The sequence below is a fragment of the Perna viridis genome, chromosome 10 (genome assembly GCF_037379345.1).
Source record: "Perna viridis isolate PV_CMFRI_1.1 ecotype Kerala chromosome 10, ASM3737934v1, whole genome shotgun sequence".
Lineage (NCBI taxonomy): Eukaryota > Metazoa > Mollusca > Bivalvia > Mytilida > Mytilidae > Perna > Perna viridis.
Window position 1 is genome coordinate 41409493 of NC_142454.1, and position 25973 is coordinate 41435465.

General features: G+C 34.9%; 1 protein-coding gene across 1 annotated transcript; it reads right to left on the bottom strand.

The window, feature by feature from the left end:
* Window positions 1-444: 444 nt before the first annotated feature.
* LOC148605819 (proton-coupled zinc antiporter SLC30A9, mitochondrial-like) lies at window positions 445-25970 on the bottom strand. The gene is made up of 18 exons (XM_088550440.1): window positions 25814-25970; window positions 23337-23457; window positions 21538-21777; window positions 20284-20374; window positions 19349-19441; window positions 17130-17215; window positions 16432-16535; window positions 15419-15486; window positions 11143-11245; window positions 10679-10734; window positions 9547-9682; window positions 8659-8698; window positions 7764-7835; window positions 6961-7171; window positions 6594-6656; window positions 3574-3700; window positions 1713-1826; window positions 445-1295 (listed from the first exon to the last, which is right to left on the bottom strand). Exons 2-18 carry the CDS (start codon window positions 23443-23445, stop codon window positions 1251-1253), a joined length of 1758 nt encoding a protein of 585 aa, XP_088406566.1. The 5' UTR covers window positions 23446-23457; window positions 25814-25970; the 3' UTR covers window positions 445-1250.
* Window positions 25971-25973: the final 3 nt, after the last annotated feature.

Below are 25973 nucleotides of genomic sequence, written 5' to 3' on the forward strand. Positions count from 1 at the left end.
TGTAAAAAACAAATGTAAATGGATAAAGTTATCTTATATTTGAATATGTTGAAAAATACTCAACCCAATTAATGGTAAATGTACATGTAACAGTAATTTTAGTCGTATTTCAAACTGCAAATTATTATTATTACAGTTGTTCATTTGGAAGATATGAGCTACCTGGGGAAGGCACTTTTTCACATGGGGAGCCACCCATAGAAGTTCTATTGATGTTTTGTATTAAACTTTATTTATTGTCAAAGAGGCATGAACACCCACCCATATAACAAAGGGTAAAAGCTCCCTCCCCACCCCCTATCCTTCATATGTTTTACTGGAATAGCCTTGACCATCTTCTGGGAAAAATGCAGATTGGTAAAATATAAGTGACAATCACAATGGAAATGGTACATCATTTTAATATATACTGCATAAAAATAAAGTAAAATTAATAAAAACATGTTGATGTTAAAATATTTATTGTGTAAAATGGCATTTCCACATTGACTGTTATATAAAAAAACTCACGATTTTAACTCAACCAAACTAAAGAATAACAAATTGACAAAAATATTTCTTGCTGCAAAATGAATCAATAACAAAACATTTGTACGGCAAGAAATTTCTAATCGCTAATAATTTGCTACATAAAATTGTGTAGCAAGATTTCTCTTCATGCAACAATCTCAACTATGATGAAATTACAAGTATAAACAGGACAATTGTCTAATCATTCTTACATGTCACATTTATAAAGCACAACTTACATAAACCTTAACAGAAACGGATATAGCACTATAAACCAACAAAAAAATACATTCACTTATTCATACATACACTCTTGACTTCCACACAGAGAGCTATAATAACTGTTAAAGCAGCTTTTCATTCTGGTACATTAAAGTTTTTTTTCTAATTCCTCTGTGAGAACACCTATCAGGTGTAGCACTGTAAACCAATGAAACAAACCCACTCATTATCATGCATACACTTGACTTACACACAGAAAAAGAGCTGTTAACCAGGTTACATACTAATACATCATAGTTTGTCCATTCCTCTGTGAGGACAAATATCTATTTATGGATGACAAACATATAAAGGCAGTGACAAGGTAACTTCTCAACCTTACAAACTATAGGAATGTAGTGGTAGTTACAACATCCCCAAAACTTATATACTGTTGTACTGAAATCTTTTTTGAAGGAATATATAGTCCACTTTCGCTAGGCTTCTATAGGTCAAAATGACAGATCTTTATTATATATTTACAAGGCTTCTAGGTCAACATGACGTATCTCAGGGTATTTAGCCTGAAAAACAAACACATGCAATTTGTTAATGCATTTAAAAAAAATACATAAATAGACGAAATGTACCCATCAATTTATAAACTATTTGATGCTGTTATTAATGAAAGGAATAATACCAGCACAGATGGTTAAGAACAACTATAGAGCAAATAAAATTTGATAGAGTAATATTTCTTTATTGTAACAATTCCCATCACACACCAACCATATAATTAATGCAATAAGTCAATAACAGATATCAATTATTGCAGCTAGATCATCATGATGCTGAGGACTGTGAACATCAAATTTGTTACCTCCCTTACATCATGCATAATCTAGTAGCAATACTTAGCATCCATTACTGGTCTGTTCATGGCCATTCCTCTTGCTTGATAGCATGACAGAATAAGTATATGAGTACACGTGTGTGTTTACCTTTAATAATTTCTCTATCCTATCTATTTCTTCACCCAGTGAGTCAATCATTTTCTGTCCATGTTTCAACATAAATTCCTCTGCTTCTCCAGAATTCTGCAGTTCATTCATTTCCTGAAAGTATTGATTTTGAACATGATATAATTCAACAAAAGTAACCGTGATGTATATATGAATAACTATTAAGTACAGTTTTTTTGCTGAATACTATTTTTTACAATTACAAAGAGACAAAAAACAGCAAAAAACATCAGCCTATATTTTAATACAATGATACTGCCTGTCAAGTTGCGATAGTAATCAAGGGAACCAAGATTCATGCAGAAATCGAAAGAATACATTCCAAGGATAAAAACTAGACTTAGAAAATAGACAAACACAACAAAGAACACAAAATAAACAAAATAACACCTACATAGAAACAAAAGTTATGAGCAACCCAGACTTCACTACAAACGGGGAGCATAAACTAGGTGCACCAACCCAGACTTCACTACAAACGGGGAGCATAAACTACGTGCACTGATTGAGTAGGCATCCTGTGCTATTCTTGAAATATCAACCATGTTGCTCATAAAATGTCGCGTCCACGGTAGATGAAATACAAAAGGAAAACTATGACTGCGTGAACAAATCGGTTCTCACGGTTCCAGAATAGATGAAATAGAAAAGGAAAACTATGACAGGGTGAACAAATCGGTTCTCACGGTTCCAGAATAGATGAAATAGAAAAGGAAAACTATGACAGGGTGAATAAATCGGTTCTCACAGTGAAAGACTGGTTACATTTCATGAACTTTAAACCTACAGTAAATTGTCCCAAAGTTGCTTATGCAAACATAACTTGGTCAATTATCAAAAACAATCCTTAGAATTTAATTAGTTTCATTGACTCCAAACCATATTAAGTTTTAGGACTTCATCAAAACATTTTCAGTTAATAGATTATTTGAATCCCAGAATAAATCAACAGTTCTGAAGTCTCAGTATTGATACGTGTGTCACAAAAAAAATAACCAAGTTTACCCTAAGGGAGTTTACCAATTAAAAGGAAAGTTAGAAATCAAGTTACATCAAATTGAAATAATAAAACACATGCACTTGACAATGCGGAAACATACTTTATGGTCTATTGAAAAAGAATTGACAGTTAGTTTGTCTTAGAAGTGTCAGAGGACGCTGAAAAGTAAGTTCCAAGTTACAATGGAGGGGAAAAGTGAGTTACATGTATCTCCCTTCGAGATGAAATTACACTGCATTTCATATAATTTATGGCTCAAATTACTGACACTTAAAAAAGAAATAAATGCTTTAGATACTGATAACATTTTGAATAAGATTTCCTGAATCTTGTATTTTTTCCACCATGATTCAACCACTGCCTGATTTTTACCAAGAATAACAATTAAAAAATGGCCAACAGAAATATCAAGCAGTTTTTTTTAGGTAATAGTTCATAATGCTGATAGTCATATGGCCATATAAGGACAGGTCGGTTACCCCAAAATATAATCTGGACTAAGTGTAGCTGAGGTCCATTGAATTAATTTGGGCAACCAAACAGTCCATAAATTGCAATTTGACTTGTATTTTGCAATATCATACTTTTCAAATATAGTTTACTCTGGAGTGTTCATGTAGAAGAAAAGAGAAAAATATAAATAGCATTATAATGTTACATTCGTTAATTGAAAACGAGGTGGTCCATATTACTTCCTACTGGTCCATATGATGTTATATGGACCAGCAGATATATCTAACAAAGTAAACAAATGAAAATATACAGGTATAAAAAAAAAATGTGTAAGAATCAAGAAACAGTTATAATATATTTATACACTGATAAAATGATAATTTTCACCATTAGAAGTTGCTCCATGTCAAGTTTATAGAGGTAAGCACGAGCAATTTCTCTCCCATCAAAATCTACTTCAGCTTTAAATTTGACTTGACCACCCATCTCTGTTGCTTTAACATCATGTAGAGATCTGAAAATTATTTCTGAACATCATAATTATTGTTTAAATATACCTAAAAGTTAAATACAACGAGAATAAGTATGGTGTATATGTCAAATAGACAACCCCACCAGGATGAAAATGTCAGCCTAAGGCCACCGTTCGTCTTCCATGAAGGACAAGGAAATCTATATTGACTGGAAATCTACACATATCTCTGAAAAAATGTTCATTTACATCCCTAAACACAAAGATATATGTTGAAGATTTAATAGATAACTGCATTGCATTTGAAGATTTGAAAGCAACAATCATGTATTTGATAGCCACTAAAAAAATAACTAGCAACACTTTAGTAGAGCCTGTTACAGTTAGTTGAAAGAGACCAGTCTTAATTTCAATACAAGTTTAGGTAGGCTAGTGAGTAATTTAAATAGCTACCTAGGTAGAAATCTGCCATACACTACAGTGCTCCAGCTAGAAATTGAAAGGGGCAGGGTGCTGTTGAGCAGAGGGGCACCTTTGTAGTCCGAAAAGGGCACTTTTTTTTGGTTCGCATGTTTACCATGTCAAGTTGTTTGTTTCATTTCCTATGTACGTAAGTTTCTTTGTTTCTTTGTTTTTTTGTTTGAACTCTTCTTTCTGATAACTACATGTAGCTGCTGAGGTGGGGCCTCTTATGGTTTACATAAAAATTTTTGATAGTTACTATATGCACTAAGATCCAGGACTGAAAACTGGTCAATGATGTCTGTGTCAACAAACCTGTCTTGGATATTGGTAACCAGTTCCGTGAGGAATGGTTCTTTTACTTATGTGTTGAAGTCAGAACTTGGAGTAGTTGTTAATTGTAGATCAAATGACATCTGGGAGTATTTCAGCTGCCAAGGTCCATCTAGGGTTTATCTGGTTTCTAACATCTTGATGGCTTTGTCTACTGTTGATTTTACCATGCTGAGGTTAACATCTCTATGTTCGAAGACCAGTGATAAAGTGGATATGTGTGGTAGTGTATCTGCTAGCAACAAGAGTGTTCTAAGTGTAGTTGGGTCTTTAAGACTCTTCAGGATACCTTTACCAACTGGGTCACTGCTTATACCTGACTTCCCTAGGTCAACAACAATAGCTTTATAGGATCTAACTATGCTGGAAACTGTTTGGTCATGGGATAACCGTCTGTGGTGTTTGGCTTGTTTAATGCTCAGTGGTGCTTGGTTAAAGGCAGCTTGAACCATTTTCAGACTGGCTGTATGGAGGCAACTATACTTGTAATACTTGTAGATTTTTTTCTAACATTTCATCAGTTTCATTCATGACTGGTAAGGAGTTGAAGCTATCTCTACAGGCTAGTGCAAGTCGATGGTCTCTGCAGTGGTTTGTGATTAAGGATGGGTTGCTGTCTTTTAGTGTTTTGGCTATGAAATTCGGATATGAATTTTATAAATTTTAATTGTGGAGAAAATTCCACGGCGAAGTAAAATTATTTGCAAATCGGCTTCCAATCTCCGTATGAGTACACGTTATTCGTCATTGTCTATTTTGTAATTAATTTTGTTTGCACAACATTCGAAACTTTTTCATAAATATTTAATCCAATAAATAGTAACTAAATCTTTTAAACGAGCAGCGAGTTTTTATAAGTTATTTTAAGAAATCTATTTTTAGTCATGTCATAGGTCACGATAAAACCATGTCAGCTGCTGTACTGGTTCAAACAAGCAATTAAACTTTTAAAATCATGTAATTTTTTAAAATTTTTGTTCGAAAATTTAATATCATCAGTACATGTAAGTGGTCACATAAATATTTTATTTGAAAAAAAAATTTAAAATGACTGGTACCGAGTTGAGTCTGTGTTGAAGAACGATCTGATAAATGCGTTCGTCTTCGCAACTTTCTGCTTGTCGCTGGCAAGTTGAGCTAAACTTTGTTTCTGCGAAGGCATAGTGGTTTATGAATAACTCAAAACTGACTCAAAACGCATGTTATATACATTTATCAGCTGTGACATAGAGTAGTCTTGTTGAGATCAATCATACCACCCAAGTGGCGGGCACGTGCTGAGGTTTTCATCACCTACTTCAAACTAATTATGTTAATCAATTATACAAAACAAAAGGTAAATTGTAACTGATATTTGGTAATTAACACCTGTGAAGTTTAATTTACACTAATTGATTTTAATGACATGATTGTATTCTCTAGGTAAACTTCAGGTACATGTCATGACTGTAATATTTATGACAGGAAATCGATCGATCATGCAAAAAACCAACTGTTCGGAACTTACTGTTGCAAAAAAAAAGGCAGAAAGGCTCATCAGAAAAGTCGTAAGGGCAGAAGGGCGCATGTAAGGGCACCAAGGTCGCGACGCCCTTCTATTTCAGGCTACTGAGACCATTGCACTATAAGTTTGGTTTCTACTTAACTACCACAGAACACTTGTATGATCTTTAGGACACTGTCTTTTAATTTTGAACAGCTGTCAATTATGATGGCCTTAACCTATAAATTTTCCATCCACCATCATTAATGACAGCTATTCAAACTTAAAAGACAGTGTCCTAAAGATCATACAAGTGTTCTGTGGTAGTTAAGTAGGACATAATTCTACCTGGAGAACTATTTAAATTACTCACTAGTCTACCAAAATTTGTATTGAAATGGAACTGGTCTATTTCAACTAGCTGTAAAGATTACTTCAAACTTACGACAGCATATCTTCAAGTACAACAATTAATTACCATATAATGCAACTGTTGAATAAATTTATGTAAGAATGCCAATTAAAAATATGAAATGTGCATCCATAAAAAAAACTGAGGAATCCAGCATGAAATTTTCAATTTGAAATTTTCTGGGTTGTACAACAAATTTCAATGTTAAAACGACTGATGCATTAGAAATATACCCTCTATTTTACCTGATCATTCTGTCTTGTTCTAGGTCAAAGCTAATCTCATTCTTCTTTTCTAATGGAATTGATCTACAAAATATACATAAATCTCTGCTTAATAGGCAAAAAAGCAAACATTTATGTAGGACTCTTGGCAAAGTGTCCTGACAATATGTTAAATTAAAGCTACATCCCTTTAGTGATAACAAATTGCTCAAAATGATGACTTACAACGGATCTACAATAAAATAGAAACTTTCAATCATTTCATATAGATAAGCACAAGTGTCTACATTAGAAACATGACTTTAAATACCTACAAAACAAAAACTTCCCAAACCAGGAAAGATAAATCGACAAATTTAAATAATATACAACCATAATCACAACTTACCTGATTAAAAGAGCAGCTGAGTTGGTTCTAATGATGAAAAATGCTACACTGGCCAATAACCCACCGATACCAATAGATCCAATGGAGTCGTAGAATGGGTTACCAGTAAGATATGTCAGTCCAATACAGCCCCCAGCTATTGCTACACCAGAAATAGCAACCATATCTTCTAATAATACTACAGTTACATTAGGGTCATAGCCTCGCCAGACTGAAAAATTAATGAAGAAAATAAAGTACTGAGAATTCTTTAACTTACTTTATATCCGTCTAAAACTGCCAAAATATATACCACAAAATATTTAATCTGGGTTTTGAATGCTTTGTGCACCACTAAGCATCCCCATAAAAAAGAAATTCCAAAATTTAGCCAAAAATTGCCAAAATTTTACATCCACCAAAAAAAAATGTTATACAACAATTTGGTACTCTGTAATGTCTACTCAATATAAAGTATTTGGACAGATTTTGAACACTTTACAAATTTGTCTACTCACTTAAGGGTCTTAGCAGTATGTTGATAGTAAGTCCAACTGTTTTAGGTTGTGAAGCCCAGCCTTTGGGATACTGAAAACAGAATAACAGCAGTTTTGAAGTCAAGACAATATCAATTGGATTCTGGTAGGGAAAGATTATGTCTTGACTTCAAAACTGCTCTATTCTGTTTTCATTACTCTACAGGCTATAACACTTACCATATTCCCAAAACTTTATTCTGTTTTCATGACTCTGCAGGTTATAACACTTACCATATTCCCAGAACTTTATTCTGTTTTCATTACTCTGCAGGCTATAACACTTACCATACTCCCAAAACTTTATTCCTTCCCTTTTTGATTTCTTCTGCACTTGTTTAAAAGCCACAACCAGAGATGCTGAATAGAAACAAAAACATGTTTTTTTTTTAACCACTAAACCTAGAATTTGAACAATATGTACATATTCATTCATAACAGCAACAACATTTACTGTGTAGTATATACATTATATATGTACACACGAGTATAGTGAAGCAAAAATAAAATCAATGCGCCAAAAACAAAAGCACTCAAATAATAAAAACAAACCCAAACAACCACAAACAAAATACAAAAAGAAGGTGCTATCTAAACTTCAACACACATTAAAAATAATCTTTAATTCACTCTACCAAAAAGTGCATTTTTGAGCAACTCCATACTCGGTGCGTGTTTCTAGAAAAGCAGAGGACGCTAACCCTACCAGTGCACCTGGTCAATGCTCCATGATTTTAGTGGAGTCCTTGAGGCTAAATTACTTTGGTTCTTTGTACATATTATTTTTATTACTTCATGTTCTTTGTTGTGTGTGTCTATTTTCCCTGTCTTGTCTTTTTCCTTGAAATATATTCTTTTGATTTCTGCTCAAATCTTGGTTCCCTTGATTACTCTTGCAGCAAATTTATACAAAACAAATTAACAGCAATGAACCAAGTTTAATACCTCTTAGTCAAATTCATTAAACCTTATGGGGTACTTCATAATCAAATGATTATTACAGAAACAGATTGTTATCAATTTTAGAACTTAAAAATTGAAAACCATAAAAATAGAAACATTTCATGCTGTTATCCTGTGGCCTATTAGTCATAAGATTACCATCCTGTTCACAAGTGAAAATTTAAAATGTCATGTGACAAGTGTTCCCTAGATTATGCCGCCATTAGAAAAAATATCTTACCTCCCTCAGAAACGAAACTTCCCGCTAATGTACCAAGTGCCTAAAACAATATAATTGTTTACAGTATAGATTCTTAAATGCAATTCTCTTTTCAAGAAATATATGCATTTCATTGATATGTTAACAGTCAGAAATAAAGGATGAATGCTACAATATCATCACTAATGTATTTGTATGTATACCTTGAACAACAAGAATTCTGAGTGTATCTCCTGGCAATACAAAGTCCCATCCTGAAAAAAATTCTGTTGAAGAGAACAGAATGCAAATTTCATGCATAATTTGTTAAATAAGAAAAATTAGGAAAAGTGAATGTGTATTAATTTTTAAAAGTCCAAGGACCATAACTCAGCAAAAAATTGATGGACTGGAACAAAATTCACACTTGATCTATGACATGTCATGATAAATGTACCAAAAATCAAATGTACATCTGCATGCCTGATGAAAAAAAGTGCAGAAAACTGATACACAGATGGATTGAAGAACAGAGGTCCACTATGACTAAAGATATTAAAGATATAACTGACTATTAAAGCGCCTCAAACTCTGGGATTAGAACTGAAACAGGAAACAGCTTTTTAACAGATATAATCAGTATAACGATTCCATTTCTTATGGATGTTGTAATCCCTTGTTTTCACCCTAAACAGTGAATTAAGGGAAGACTTACCAAGAACAATGATTCAATCTGTTGAAAGTAGTAAACCTTGGGTTCCATAACAAACAGAGAATTTAGGGGAGACTTACCAAGTAAAATGATTTTATCTTCTGAGGATGTAGCAAATCTTAGATTTCAGCAGTAACAAAGAAATAAGAACAGATATCTCAAATGGATGTAGCAGACCTTGGATTCAATGATAAACAGAGAACTAAGGGGAGACTTACCCAGTATAATGATTCCATTTCCTGTGGATGCAGTAAACCCTGAATGCCATGATAAACTGAGAATCCAGTACCAATGCAGAATATACCCACACCACTGATCAGGGAAGACACATGTCGTAAGTTAGAGTATCCATACCTGTCCACATAAAAAGTAAAATGTAAGTATAATACAGGTCAGTATTATATGATAATAAATATGTAAGTATAACACAGGTCAGTATTATATGATAATAAATATGTAATTTCATATTGGCCCTGTTATAGATTTGTTTGTTTGTTTGTTTGTTGGGGTTTAACGCCCGAGCAGCAACATTTCAGCTATATTCAGGCGTTATAGATTTGAGGTCTGTCATATTGGCCAATGCCGCTGTCGAGGCCAATATGATAGACCGAAAGCTATAACAGGGCCAATATGAAATTACATATTTATTGACAATTTTATTAACCAACTCAACTATATGATTAACTCAAAATGGCTGTGTCAAACGACCGGAAGTTATGATGCCGTATTGGCCGTGGTTTGATCCATATTGGCCCCGTATAGATGCCCGGTTTGAATTCATATCAATTGGTCAGTTTTTGACATATTTTAACGTACAATGTATTTTGGGTAGTTGGTTAATAATTCACCATATGACATACCTTAAGTTTCAAGCACTACTTGTAGATCAAGCCCCTGATGAAAGTATTGATAGTTGCAGAGGAAAATGACAGTTATTACAAGGGGAAATCCACAGTAGCAAACAGTATCACAGGGTTAGACAGTAAACTCCCTCCTCCTTTGTGTAACAATTCATCAATGCTTTATTTTCAATAATAAAAATTCTGTATTTTTTTCGGGTTATTTGGCAGGTATAATTTGGTAATAGAGAAGAAAAAGTATCTGAAAAAATTTTGCAAATTCTAATTTTGATGGGTGCTAAGGGGTGCACTAACATGACCAAGTACTTAAGCTCAAAGATAATTCTTCACAGAATTTATTTGGAAGTTTTTAGACATACATGCACCACTAAAATATGCAAAAATTAGCTCCTGCTAAAATTACCCACAATACAGTATTTTGTTTAAATCATGAGTTGTTATTGAAGTTGAAGGTCACTGCAGAAGATTCTGTGAGACTGTATAAACTTACGGATAAGATGAATCTGCTCTCTTGTGTGAATTATAAAGTCCTATTCCTAATATAATCTGAAATAAATATTAAACAAACTACAATCTGATATTTCTATAGGCATAAACAAATGAAGGCAGAAATTGTATTCTGCTTGCTAAAAATATGAATGAACTTAAAACTGTTTATATATCAACAAAGTTATTGAATATTTAAATCACCAATTTTGTGGTGAAAACTAGTAATTGACATATAAATTGAACCTTGTTGGAAATTTTCATAAGGAACCACCAACCAATACCTAAGCTATTGTACAAAAAACAAGCTTCTACGGACAATGATGCCAACAGTCAACAGCAACATACTATTTAACCACTGCAATTTTTCTGCTATGGTAAAAAAACATACCCCAAAAATTCTTACATTTGATATAATTATAAATGGAGCAGAGCATGAAATTGAATTCTGTATAAGGAATCACTGACCTGGTTTACTGTATCAGCTACAGAGTGAATCATCTCAGAAAACATACTGTGGGAACCAGTATAGGCCCAGGCAATAAATTTAATTAAAGCATTGGCAAAGTTCCTGCAGAAAATAGAAGAAAACAAAAGCTTTCATTCAATATCTCTTAGATCACAATCAGATAACAGGAGGAAGAGAATACAGAACCAATCGGTAAATTGACAGTCCATGTAAAGAGGAGTACAACATCCATCCCATGACATTTGATATGTCTTCTCTTTTCCAGATGAGTATGATGAAAATTATTTCATTCTAAACCGTCTTTTCTATCTAAAACATCTTCTTTGCTAATTCTGATTACATTTAAAAACTTACTTAAACCGATAAACATAACAAATAATCAAACTACAATATCACACGATGAACTGTTCAATGCACGTCCTCAGAAGTTTAGTTTAATAGGCCAGTGTGCTACTGTTCAATGCCCACCCCCAGGAGCCCTCAGGAGTTTAGTTTAATGGGCCAGTGTGCTACTGTTCAATGCACGCCCTCAGGAGTTTAGTTTAATGGGCCAGTGTGCTACTGTTCAATGCCCACCCTCGGGAGTTTAGTTTAATGGGCCAGTGTGCTACTGTTCAATGCACGCCCTAAGGAGTTTAGTTTAATGGGCCAGTGTGCTACTGTTCAATGCACGCCCTCAGGAGTTTAGTTTAATGGGCCAGTGTGCTACTGTTCAATGCCCACCCTCAGGAGTTTAGTTTAATGGGCCAGTGTGCTACTGTTCAATGCACGCCCTCAGGAGTTTAGTTTAATGGGCCAGTGTGCTACTGTTCAATGCACGCCCTCAGGAGTTTAGTTTAATGGGCCAGTGTGCTACTGTTCAATGCCCACCCTCAGGAGTTTAGTTTAATGGGCCAGTGCGCTACTGTTAAATGCGGGCCCTGAGGAACCCTCAGGAGTTTAGTTTAATGGGTTAGTGTGCTACTGTTCAATGCCCGCCCTCAGGAGTTTAGTTTAATGGCGCCCTCAGGAGTTTAGTTTAATGGGCCAGTGTGCTACTGTTCAATGCGCGCCCTAAGGAGTTTAGTTTAATGGGCCAGTCTGCTACTGTTCAATGCCCACCCTCAGGAGTTTAGTTTAATGGGCCAGTGTGCTACTGTTCAATGCCCACCCTCAGGAGTTTAGTTTAATGGGCCAGTGTGCTACTGTTCAATGCGTGCCCTCAGGAGTTTAGTTTAATGGGCCAGTGTGCTACTGTTCAATGCGCACCCTCAGGAGTTTAGTTTAATGGGCCAGTGTGCTACTGTTCAATGCACGCCCTCAGGAGTTTAGTTTAATGGGCCAGTGTGCTACTGTTCAATGCCCACCCTCAGGAGTTTAGTTTAATGGGCCAGTGCGCTACTGTTAAATGCGGGCCCTGAGGAACCCTCAGGAGTTTAGTTTAATGGGTTAGTGTGCTACTGTTCAATGCCCGCCCTCAGGAGTTTAGTTTAATGGCGCCCTCAGGAGTTTAGTTTAATGGGCCAGTGTGCTACTGTTCAACGCACGCCCTAAGGAGTTTAGTTTAATGGGCCAGTGTGCTACTCTTCAATGCCCACCCTCAGGAGTTTAGTTTAATGGGCCAGTGTGCTACTGTTCAATGCCCACCCTCAGGAGTTTAGTTTAATGGGCCAGTGTGCTACTGTTCAATGCGCGCCCTCAGGAGTTTAGTTTAATGGGCCAGTGTGCTACTGTTCAATGTGCACCCTCAGGAGTTTAGTTTACTGGGCCAGTGTGCTACTGTTCAATGCACGCCCTCAGAGTTTAGTTTAATGGGACAGTGTGCTACTGTTTAATGCGCACCCTCAGGAGCCCTCAGGAGTTTAGTTTAATGGGCCAGTGTGCTACTGTTCAATGCACACTCTCATGAGTTTAGTTTAATGAGACAGTGTACTACTGTTAAATGCGGGTCCTCAGGAGTTTAGTTTAATGGGACAGTGTGCTACTGTTAAATGCGGGCCCTCAGGAGTTTAGTTTAATGGGCCAGTGTGCTACTGTTCAATGCCCACCCTCAGGAGTTTAGTTTAATGGGCCAGTGTGCTACTGTTCAATGCACGCCCTCAGGAGTTTAGTTTAATGGGCCAGTGTGCTACTGTTCAATGCACGCCTTCAGGAGTTTAGTTTAATGGGCCAGTGTGCTACTGTTCAATGCCCACCCTCAGGAGTTTAGTTTAATGGGCCAGTGTGCTACTGTTCAATGCGTGCCCTCAGGAGCCCTCAGGAGTTTAGTTTAATGGGCCAGTGTGCTACTGTTCAATGTGTGCCCGCAGGAGTTTAGTTTAATGGGCCAGTATGCTACTGTTCAATGCCCACCCTCAGGAGTTTAGTTTAATGGGCCAGTGTGCTACTGTTCAATGCGCGCCCTCAGGAGCCCTCAGGAGTTTAGTTTAATGGGCCAGTGTGCTACTGTTCAATGCCCACCCTCAGGAGTTTAGTTTAATGGGCCAGTGTGCTACTGTTCAATGCCCACCCTCAGGAGTTTAGTTTAATGGGCCAGTGTGCTACTGTTCAATGCGGGCCCTCAGGAGTTTAGTTTAATGGGACAGTGTGCTACTGTTCAATGCACGCCCTCAGGAGTTTAGTTTAATGGGACAGTGTGCTACTGTTCAATGCGCACCCTCAGGAGCCCTCAGGAGTTTAGTTTAATGGGCCAGTGTGCTACTGTTCAATGCACGCCCTCAGGAGTTTAGTTTAATGGAACAGTGTGCTACTGTTCAATGCACGCCCTCAGGAGTTTAGTTTAATGGGCCAGTGTGCTACTGTTCAATGCACACTCTCATGAGTTTAGTTTAATGAGACAGTGTACTACTGTTAAATGCGGGCCCTCAGGAGTTTAGTTTAATGGGACAGTGTACTACTGATAAATGCGGGCCCTCAGGAGTTTAATTTGATGGGACAGTGTGCTACTGTTCAACGCGGCCCTCAGGAGTTTAGTTTAATGGGCCAGTGTGATACTGTTCAATGCCCACCCTCAGGAGTTTAGTTTAATGGGCCAGTGTGCTACTGTTCAATGCACGCACTCAGGAGTTTAGTTTAATGGGCCAGTGTGGTACTGTTCAATGTGTGCCCTCAGGAGTTTAGTTTAATGGGCCAGTGTGCTACTGTTCAATGCGCGCCCTCAGGAGTTTAGTTTACTGGGCCAGTGTGCTACTGTTCAATGCAGCTCTCAGGAGTTTAGTTTAATGGGACAGTGTGCTACTGTTCAATGCGCACCCTCAGGAGCCCTCAGGAGTTTAGTTTAAAGGGCCAGTGTGCTACTGTTCAATGCATGCCCTCAGGAGTTTAGTTTAATGGGCCAGTGTGCTACTGTTCAATGCACACTCTCAGGAGTTTAGTTTAATGAGACAGTGTACTACTGTTAAATGCGGGCCCTCAGGAGTTTAGTTTAATGGGACAGTGTACTACTGTTAAATGCGGGCCCTCAGGAGCCCTCAGGAGTTTAGTTTAATGGGACAGTGTACTACTGTTAAATGTGGGCCCTCAGGAGCCCTCAGGAGTTTAGTTTAATGGGACAGTGTACTACTGTTCAATGTGTGCCCTCAGGAGTTTAGTTTAATCGGCCAGTGTGCTACTGTTTAATGCGCGCCCTCAGGAGTTTAGTTTAATGGGCCAGTGTGCTACTGTTCAATGCGTACCCTCAGGTGTTTAGTTTAATGGGCCCATATTCTACTTTTAAAGATACTGTCCCTTTTCCTAATTTCTATACATGGAACACTGCTATATGCCTACACAAGCAAATATTTTTCACATGAACTTCATGTTAACTGTAATTCATGTGAACTTCACATAAAATAAACATGATTTTCACATGAAATTAATGTGAACTTCACATGAAATAAACATGATTTTCACATGAAATCAATGTAATTTTGATGTGAAATTCCCTTATCATGACTTTCATGTGAACAATACATGTGAATTTTATGTGAAAGCTCACTTTACCTGAATTTCATGTGAACTCTGTCACAAAGTTTATTTGCTCAATTCAGGGAAAATCATGTGAAATGATTTTGCCTGTGCACACAACAACCTCCATCTATTACATTACTATGATATATCTACTACTATGTGTTCTTCCTTTGGTATAACAGAATTTTGATGACAATGAATCAGATATCCCTGCAGGAGAGAAGAAATGAGTAGGCAGAACAAGACTAAAGAAATATGGGTATAATTTTTGCCAATCGAAATTTCCTCCAAACTTATTTTAATAGGTGCACCCAAATATACCCTCTTGCCAAATCTACCTCTACTTACACCCCAATAGCTGTTAACACAACCTGTCCAGAGCCAGTCTGGAAAAACTTCCTTTGTTCCTCTGTTTGCTGTAAACATAAGAAAGTACTGGTATTTCAAAATAAAAGTTTGAAGAAATGCAAAGTAAATATTTTGGGACTCAATCTTGCATTAATATTCTGATAGACGTCTATAGTGAAGTGCTTAAATTTAGGATTTTACAAAAAAAATATGTAAATTGATTCAATAATTTCACTTATGTAGCATTTCTATGGATATGTGAAAAAATTAATTTCCTGTAAAAAAAGTAGAGTGAGTCCATGAAGATCTGACAGAAAAGTAGTCGAACTATAGATAGCCATTTTCTATACTTTCACTTTCATTTTGCACTCATCAAACCAACCTTTTCAGAGGAATATTTTTATGCTATAGTATTAAATTTTTGTAACAAAACAGTGTTATACTTGCTGTATTTTATAAGTCATTATTCATATCTTTTGACAAAACATTAGTTTGTAGAGACAAAACGAAAAAGCACTATGTTCTTAAACCCTTCATGTTTTGACGTACACCACTGAAGGATATTGGGTGACGTTTACATTGTACAAAGCCTCAAAAAATTGTGAGACACAATAAAAAGAAATAAGGGGACAGTGAACTTTGCATGGCTGTATCAAGAAAAAAAAACTTTCAGATCTTATTTACTGTATACTAAATATATGTATATTGGGAATAAAAAGAACAATGCATTTGAAGAAAAGAAGTTAACTTTTAAGTCAGTTAATTTTTTTCTGACGACATGCAAAATACTATTGTTTCAAAATCAACATTATCTCCACTTGCATGCATCGTACACTAATTATTTGTTTCTATTTTCTACATCTATATATAATACCTCACCTACACACAAGTTTCATCAAAATTTCTAGCACCATTAAGGAGAATTAGTGCAAGTAAGACATGTTGACAGACTGACAGACAGATTTCTGTACAGTCTCATTGATTGGGAGGGTATGATTATCAGAATTCCTTACCTGGTATGTTTTACCATCAATACTAGTGGGATCAACAAACCCATGGAGTTTATCATAGCCCAACGTAGATGTTCTCTCTCTGTAGTTGGACTCAAAAAATGGAACTAAAAAAGAAGAAAGCTAGCATAAAAAGTATACATGTAACTGCAATATACCATATGGGAGGTTGTTTTGGCGGGTATAAAATTTAGCAAGTTTGACAGAGAACGTATACCAAACAAATTTTGTGTTTCTTATTTTGTCGGATGCTATGTAGTGCACAAAGTACTTAAATCAAGAAGAAAATTTTAGCAGAATTTATTCTGGCATCTTTAGACGTACCATGAAAATAAACCAAAATTTGCACCCAACAAAAATAACCCGCTATATGGCATTCCCACTTTAATGAGTTGTCTCTGAACTGCAGTTGGTCAAGAAAATGTAAAGTTCTTTCAAGATTTCAAAAAAGCCCTTTTTTCCCTTATTCCTTCACTCTGTCAGTCCACTCTCTTCAACTTAGTTTCAAAGTCCAGTCCAGTTCACTTTTACCAGTAACATGTATAAAACTTTCATTTATCATATCCTGAATATGGTTTATTATTTTTGTTTTTTTTTTGTGACAGAATAAAGAAAGAACTGGAGAAATTGATATATACAAGTAACTGAATAAAGTACTTGCCATCATAAAAAAAGCCATTCACATATTTATATCCACTTACATTTTCTGGCCCCAAAACTTTCCACCGTGTTCAGCCTTTTTCGTTCTTTAGATAAATACTCTAAACTACCAAATTTTTTAATAGCTCTGAAATAAAATTTAAAATAGTAGTTTAAAACAACATACCTCATGTACATGTAACAAGACAATTTGATCTACAGGTTTCTTTAATCTAATGTAGTAAGAAATAAAGCTCTACTCGTTTCGATCAGGTGTCTTCTTTGATGCACACTGTTTTCATCTTTTCGACATCAATGATATTTTTTAAGTCTCCCAACCTGCCTGTTTTCAGAAATGAATTACTTACATGTAGTCAGTCTATTGCATTAAAGAGTATACTGTCCAAGTTTGGGATCGAATCCTCTAAGTTTCTCGATATGATGTGTACATTTATACACTACAAACAGATTCATTTTTTTTTTGCACTTGCTTTTAAGGACGTCAATCCAATCCATTTTTCCAGTTATTTAACTCTCACAAGCACGTACTCTTTCACAACAAGATTTATTCATGATGATTATTTTAAAGTTTTTTTCTTGGTCACAAAATCATATAAAACTAGCAATACTATTAGCAAGAGAATACCCCTACTTCAAATGCAGTTGAATGTTTAACCCAAAGTTCAATTATCTCCTATTGGAGTCTTCTAACAGTAGTTACATTCTCTCCTAGGTGCTCAAACTTCCTATAAAATTTTATCCAAATCCCTTGGGTGGTTTGGAAGGAGTTGCACTTACAAGGTTTTAATATGTAAAACCCTTAAGTTGGATTATCTCCCTTTAAAGTCATCTGAAAGTAACTATATTCCTAAATGCACAACTGCAAATGATGCCCAAACTCTCTATAAAAATTTATCAAAAATTTGCTGCAGGGTTTAGAAAGAGTTGCTTACAAGACATGTGAACAGACGGACAGACAAACAGACAGGGTGATTCCTATATACCCCAACTTTGTTTTCGAGGGATATCTTAATGGCTTGAAGAACAGTTAGTTTACATCAATATTCTTCATATTTTGATATCTGAAGTTTCCATTTGCAAAGGAAAACAAACCCAGAATTTTGTTCAAATCCTTAACTTAATCCACAATTTTTTTAACTGTCATCTCTATATCTTACATATTTCCTAAAAACAAATCTGCCCAGGAAAGAGTGGATGGCAGAGTTCTACAGCACATTTTATAATATCAAAGTACCCTTAAGATCAACATAAGATTTTCGTACCATTGTATTATTACGTGTGCATTTTAAAAAAAAATCTGTATAAGGAGGAAGAACTAGGGTAAGGGACACAACTCTTACAAATTGTGTGAATGCTTGTATTCAGCATTTTACATCAATTTCATGTAAGCATCAAAGTAACTTGGACTGATATCATTCTGTTTCAAATGAAAGCTTGATAGGCTTTGGTGAAATTGAATATAATACAAACATATCACTGATTTCAAGAGTTATTTCCCTTACCCTAGCTCTACCTCCTTAACCTCTTTTTTTCCTGAAATCAGTCCTTGCCTTCAAATTTTTTGTCCAGTAGCCCTTTGGGCTAGCAAGTTTGAATTTTTGGTAGCCCGAACTCAAAACTAATAGCCCGAAAAATTCAGAAAAAAAAAAAGAATTTATCAATGAAAAATGACATGCAAATTATCCGAGGAGTTCGATTGACATCGCTAAAATTTCAATATCGGAAACTATCGACAGACAACAACGACCCTCAAATCAAAATAAGAACCACGGTAATTTTTAATTTGACAACTAAATATTATGTTGTCCTACAAGTACTTGTGAAAGATTTTATTATATAAATCGATTAGTTTTTTTTTTAGTTTTACTTTTAATTATCGTTTTTTTATAGTAACTCTAACATAAAATAAACGTTGCGGCATATTGTTGTTTTTCCGGTTTTCAGATATCGACAGGTTTAACTCTGAATGATTTGACACGAAAGGACAAAAGGTTGTGAAAGTAAATAATGACAAAAATAAACAATAGTGACATTGTCGTAACTTTGTAATTATATTTCTGACAGAATGTAAACACAACAACTTACTGTAGGTCATTGAAACACTTTAATCTTACACCTTCACAACTCGAATCTGACTAGCCCGGTCGGGCTACGGACATTTAAACTGTACTAGCCCAAGGCTAATTTTACTAGCCCCGGGCTTCGGGCTAGAGGCTAACGTCGAGGACTGTGGAATAGCCCTTTAATACATAGTACATACATTTCTTCTACATCTTTACGTCTGTATACAACAAAACTTTTCTCACTTCCATAAGGGCTTCTTCTTGAATACTTGGTTAATTTTTCCAATTCCCTGTAAATAAATAAAATATTCATTTTTTATATATAAAAATTTATATATAAATCGAGACAAGAAATACCATAGTGAGGCTGTTTGGGTGAGAAGTGATGTTCTGTCGAAGTTTTAAAAACTGGCATTATTCTTTTTATCAGCGACGTCCAAGTCGATTTGACGTAACGATGTCATTGCAGTGATATTTTTTTCCTAATTTACCTCTGAATTTAGGCTGTTTTCCCCCTAGAGAAACATTCCCAATTTGTTAATAAAATGGCTTAAATCTGTAAAAATTTCAAAATCATAAGAAGTTTCAGTTACCCTGGACTACTAGGAAAATTGTCAAAAGATTAAACTTAATAAAATATGAATATTCTTTAAAAAAAAAACGAAAAAAAAAACCTTGGTATATTGAAGGACAGAGTTCTACCTTGAAAGCTATTTGAATCATTTAAATGCCCAACAAGATTTGCTTGGACAATGGTACTAGTTCAATTCAAATTTCTAAAATATCAAGAAAAAATGTTAAATTTTGTAATGATTTTTAAAGGAATCAAAATCCACATTTTAACTACCGGGTAAAGGGATTTGCATGTAATAGTCTAAAAAAACATTTTTAGTCATATACTTTTTTTTCAAAGCATGTTTCCAATGTAAAAATACAGAAATTATTGAGATGTTTGCAGTATTGTGAAAAATGTGACTGACTTTCAATCACAATCATTAAAAGCTGCATTTAATATGGAATTTTTAACATGGCTGCTGTGAATTGCTACAATTGCATTTCGATTAAACTGACAAAATTGCAATAATATATACATATAATGACCTCAAAATAAGGAAAAAAAAACAGTTCATACCTTGGAGCTAGTAAATAATCAACTATTGCCCTACCAGGCTCAAGATATATATTTTCTAGGTATGTTGTATCAAATGGCTTCTTCTTTTTAACTGAAAAAAAAATAAATAAAACCAACAATTTACTAAAATAAAAAGTTACCTCAGTGTCAATTGAATGTTCAATTCACCACGATAGCATAATAATACTACATTGCAATACTAACTCCTAAACACATAAAATAAATAGTTTGATTTTAATTCAAACTCAAACTGTGTTACAGGTGATAAAAAGAGCAAACCTTGAAACCCATGAAAAGCTTGGCAACAATAAAGGGTTGAAGGTTCACTGCTATTTAAAGAGTAATCAAGGGAATCAAGATTTTAGCGGAAATCAAAAGAATGTAATCCTGGGACAACACATAAATGAAATACCAGCCAGCCTATACTTCAGCTCTTTTTCTCTCGTTAAGAAAGAAATTTTTAATTCACAGTTTTTTACAGGTTTCTTGAGGAGGTAGACCCAGGGTAAGGGACATAACTCTTGAAATCAGTGATATGTTTTTATCATAATCAATTTCATCAAAGCCTATCAAGCTTTCATTTGAAACAGAATGAAATAAATCCAAGTTATTTTGCTGCTTACATGGGATTGATGTAAAATGCTGAATATAAACGTTCCATTTGTAAGAGTTGTGTCCCTTACCCTAGGTCTACCTCCTTAAATAATTTATCCTATCATGTCTACTCACAATGTATTAGGTTTTGTTTCTTGTTTGAGTTTAAAAGATAAACATTGCTAAGTTGTTTTAGTTTTCAAATTGTTGAGATCGATATTTAATAGATTCATAATACAATATCATTAAAAAGGAAATTAATTTAAAAAAGGGAATAATTGAAATATGATATCAAATGCTGAGGACCACTTATAATGAACTTGTCCCATGCACAAGTTAAATCTCCAAGTATTCTCGGATCAAGGAATCATATTTTGGTTATTCATCATCCCATTTATCATTAAATTTCTTTCACAATTGTTATTTAAAAAAAAAATTCAAATTCCAAATTAGAAAAGGAAACAAATAAAGTTAATGTAACAAGGCATTAGTTTTGTGATATCGAAAAAAAACATTAAAAACTCTTGAGAGTGGAAATGTCAAATTCATGTGGAACATCAAAATTCATTACAGAGGGAACATTTAACTATTTACTCTATCTACAAAATTAAAAGTATTTATGCTTAATAAACATTTTATGTACCTTCATGTTTATCTTACTTTTAACTATTTTTGGGTCCTTAGCAGCTTTGTGGTTTTCTGTCTCCTTGGAAGATGAGGTTGATGGAGGTGGTTTCTGGTCTTGGGTGACCTCTGCCTTTGAATTCTGACCTGGTGAATGCTGTTTGTGTGGTTGTTTTGTCTGACTAGAGCTAGTCCTGCATATACTGAAGATTTTTAGCTTGTTCCTTGGAAACCATTTTAAATTCTTTGTAACGCTGCTAAACTGTTTCTGACATTCTACAAAATAAATTTGAAAACTTCCTTGAAAGTAAGGTGAAAGTCCACACCAAACAAGTCAGTAATATAAAAGTGTGAAGGAAAAAGTAAGACCAGAATAATAAAACTACAACATCCAAAAGTATGAATCTGTTAGTGTCAAATGAAAAAGACACTAAGAATGTGCAGCTTTTGATTTTTGTGCACATAAGATGCACATCTCAAAGGACGCCATTAAAACTTTGAAGGAAATCACAGTGATAATCCCAATTAATAACCCTTATCTCATGTTGCAAGCATCCCACAATAAGTATCTTGATTCATACATAAAAAATCTTGAACTTCATATAAAGTTTCTTCAAAATCCACGAAATGACTTTGAAGGAGTTATGCTGCAAGGTACATGGTGATTCCAACAATGTATGTGTATACATGCAGTCTCTGACATCTAAATTTCAGACAACCAGCCCCTACACCTAATCTGAAAAGAATTTTATAGAGGATACATTGGCTTGGAAGTAAAAATTCTGTAAGCCCACCAAAATTTTTACCAGCCTTGCCCGGTGGGCTGGTCCCAAATTCAAAGACTGTACATGCCTCTAGATCTTTGTTTTGTCAGTGGGTAAGGTATATATATAAACATTCATTTCAAGAGACCAACAAATTTGACATTATGCAGATTTTTAATCATACATACATGTGTACTTAAGTAGCAGTCTTTATAAAAATAAAACCCATGAAATTCACTTTTAGGTTACAGACCACCAATTCAACCAATGAGCATTTGGAACGTATGCAAAAATAGTCCTACGCAGAAATTACCCCTGTTCCTCATAGTGCTGTGAAAAAAGTTCTCATCTCATTTAAAAAATTTAAACAGTTTCTGAAAGGAAAAACATTTCTGTACATTTTATAGGTGCATTTTGCTTCTTGTGATGTGAAGCCTAATCTCCATAATGATTTCTAAATATACCCCTATCTTGTGAAAACACTGGGATTTCCCATGCTATTTATAGACACTTCACTTCCGGTGACCAGTACTGCACTGCAAGTCTGCTAACCCCACATGCCGTTCTGAGGATTGTGAGCTGACATATGTAGAATCATGCTGATATATAGTCCTCTGCAGGTTAAAGTTAAGGTAAAGTCCAGAGAAGCCATTGAATATTGTGAAATTAGCATAGAAGCCTATGGGAAGTGGAATTAGTGGTTTTTAGCCTTTATTTCTGATTCAGGGTTTGCACTTTTAATATAAAAAATATATAGATTGTGTATATGAAATTGGCACTTTACAAGAGTTATCGTTCGTGGTTTTGTTTGATTGGGTTGATTTTAGTGGGAGATGAAAGTACGGTTTTCCAAAAAAATACAGATCTGAATACAGGAGGGGCTATTTGTTACAATCAAACATAGCATATGCAGACCAAATTAAATAGTTGGTTTTTTTTCTGCACCCTGAATCACCTCTACCATAGACAGTACCTAAATCTGATATTTTCTGGTACTTAAAAATATAAATATGATTTGATTACTCTTTACATGCAATGTAGCAAGGTACATTGCAAGAATGTTCATTGTACCTTTACATATTGGTGTTGTATTCTGTGGCACAGCAGTAAGTGGAACTCCTCTACTAGTATAACCTTGCTTGAGGAGAACTTGTATCCTTAAGCAGGAATTCCTCAACATTGTTGATCAATCCTGGAATACATATAAAAAAAGTTTAAAAAATCTGTTTCAATTACTGTAAACTGGGAAATTTTCATGCCATCTTTTTTTCGTAATTTCTGCTATAAATTTGATTTTGCCCAGTTCTATATTTGTAATCATTCATTAAATTGCACTGTCATGTTCTTGGAAGAAAATATTCGCAACAACTGAATATCCAATTTCAGATCTTGGCCTGAAAATAGCTAAAAATTAAACTGCCACACAAAGTTCACTGACTACAGTAGTTATAAAATATATAATCCAGTATTGAAAAGGACTGTAAATTTTCTGCAATGCTTTGAAGGTACATTTGTACATATTTGACTTCAGCTCAAGCATATCACATTATAACTGGTGTCATGCAAAGGTAATATATTCTGATTGATATACACATGGTACATGTACATTTTTCCCTCTTCTTTTAGAATGGCCAGAATATTCCTTTTATACATGTGAGTGAGCAATCAAGGGAACCAAGGTTCTACTGGTAATAAAAAAAAAGCAAGACTTTTTTGTATCCTACATTAAAGGTCCTCTATAAGAAAGTGGAAAGTCCTCAATAAGAGTAAACCAAAATATGACCTACATGTAGGTAAATGAAATACAAAGGTCTTGCATCAGAAATTGGTGTTCATGGACCTTGGACCAGGGCTAATTTGAAACTATATTGATCATGGTTCATGTAAATTCCATAGCCTTCAATGAAATGAATCTAATGTAATAAAGCTATGGTTAATCAACTATGAATTTTGAATATTAAATGTATATTTTGTACTTCACTGAAAGAGTAATCAAGGGAATCAAGATTCAAGTGGTAATCAAAGGAATATATATTCCAAGGACGAAGACTAGACAGGGAAATTAGACACACAATACAAAGAACATAAAATATATGTAACCAAAATAACACATAAAAAGAAACTTGTGTAAATGAACAACCAAGACTCCACTAAAAACTGGGAGCATGCACCTGGTGCTCCGGTAGGGTACACGTCCTTTGTTCTCTTGAAACACTTTCAGAGTAGCTCATGAAATGTTCCATCAGTTGTAGATGATAAGGAATATTATGACACGGTGAATAAATTGGTTCTCATGGTGCAGATGGATTCACTATAACGATTCATGAGTTTATATTGACAACAATAAAACTTCTGTGGTTAAGGTTTTAGTCTTGTACAGTCATATGTACAATGTATTTGCTAGGCATATCCCTCCTTTATCAGGAGATTTAGACACACAATACAATTTCAGATCAAAATGTGGTACAAGATAAGATGGAACATTTAGGCTAAAATTAGCACAATGTATTCACTCCAAATACTGTTTACACCACAGCCTACCAGTTCCCTAGCCAGACAGTGAGGAAACTTTCCATGGGATAATTTATGTCATTGGTGTGCAAAATAGAAACATGTAACATTATAAATGTGACTATATACATTGCACATGTGCACTACTATCAACACAAATTTTAATTCTCCACTCTTCACAGTGGAGATATTTTAGTGGAGTCACCATTTAAAAAATTGTCTGTAATCCACTTCTCCTGTCTTTATGCAATGGCATATTTAATAGTTCCAGCAGCTTTATTACATTTCAGTAAAGAAACAGAAAAAATATTAAAAACTATTGAAATTGAGCAATTTTATCCTGGTTTTTACATTGGTGGAGTCAGAGTGGAGGGCATGAGTGACTCCACTGAGAAGAGTGGAGAAATAAAAATTCTGGTTGACAGTAGTGTACAAATGAAAAAGTGAAAAGCAAATGGATGAGTAAACAAGTAATTATATACAAATGTACAACCTACTACAATAAAGATGTTGCCTAAACATATGTACAACAGCACTGTCTGCACAAAAGTTGGCTGAACAGGAGCCTTTTTAGGAAAGATATGCCCGTTTTGTTAATTTTGTCAATGAGCATGTGTAAGCTATACTATCGTGAGGTAGGGCTTAGGGCAGATAAAAAAAATTCCTCCTGTAGCTATATATTGAGCGTGCTCATCAACTACATTGTACCCAACAGTTAAAATGTGAAAAGGTCTATCATTCTATGTTGAGTGAAACGAAGAGTACGACCATGGCATGCACAAGACAGAAAAAAACCCACATCTGACAGTTTTTGATACTGAACAATTCAAACAGTCTGGATAGCATAATTACCATAAAACCAATCAAATAAGGCAAAATATTTATAAACGTCTGAATTTTAGTACGTGACAACAGTCACAGCTCACAGAAGTTCAGAGTTCTACCAGTGTGGCAATACCACACAAATAAATGCATAATATACACTCCGATGCTCAGATTATGCATAATAGACCATTATTTTTTTATTTATACCTTACCTAACTTCTAACAATCTAGATCACATTTTCTTATGAGAAAGCCAAAGGCAGATACAGCCCACATTTATTGAAAGACAATTTTTTTTCTAGTTACTGGCACCAGTGATATGATTTCGTATAACGTGAAGTGTCTTTCTAAGATCGGAAACCAGATTGCCGC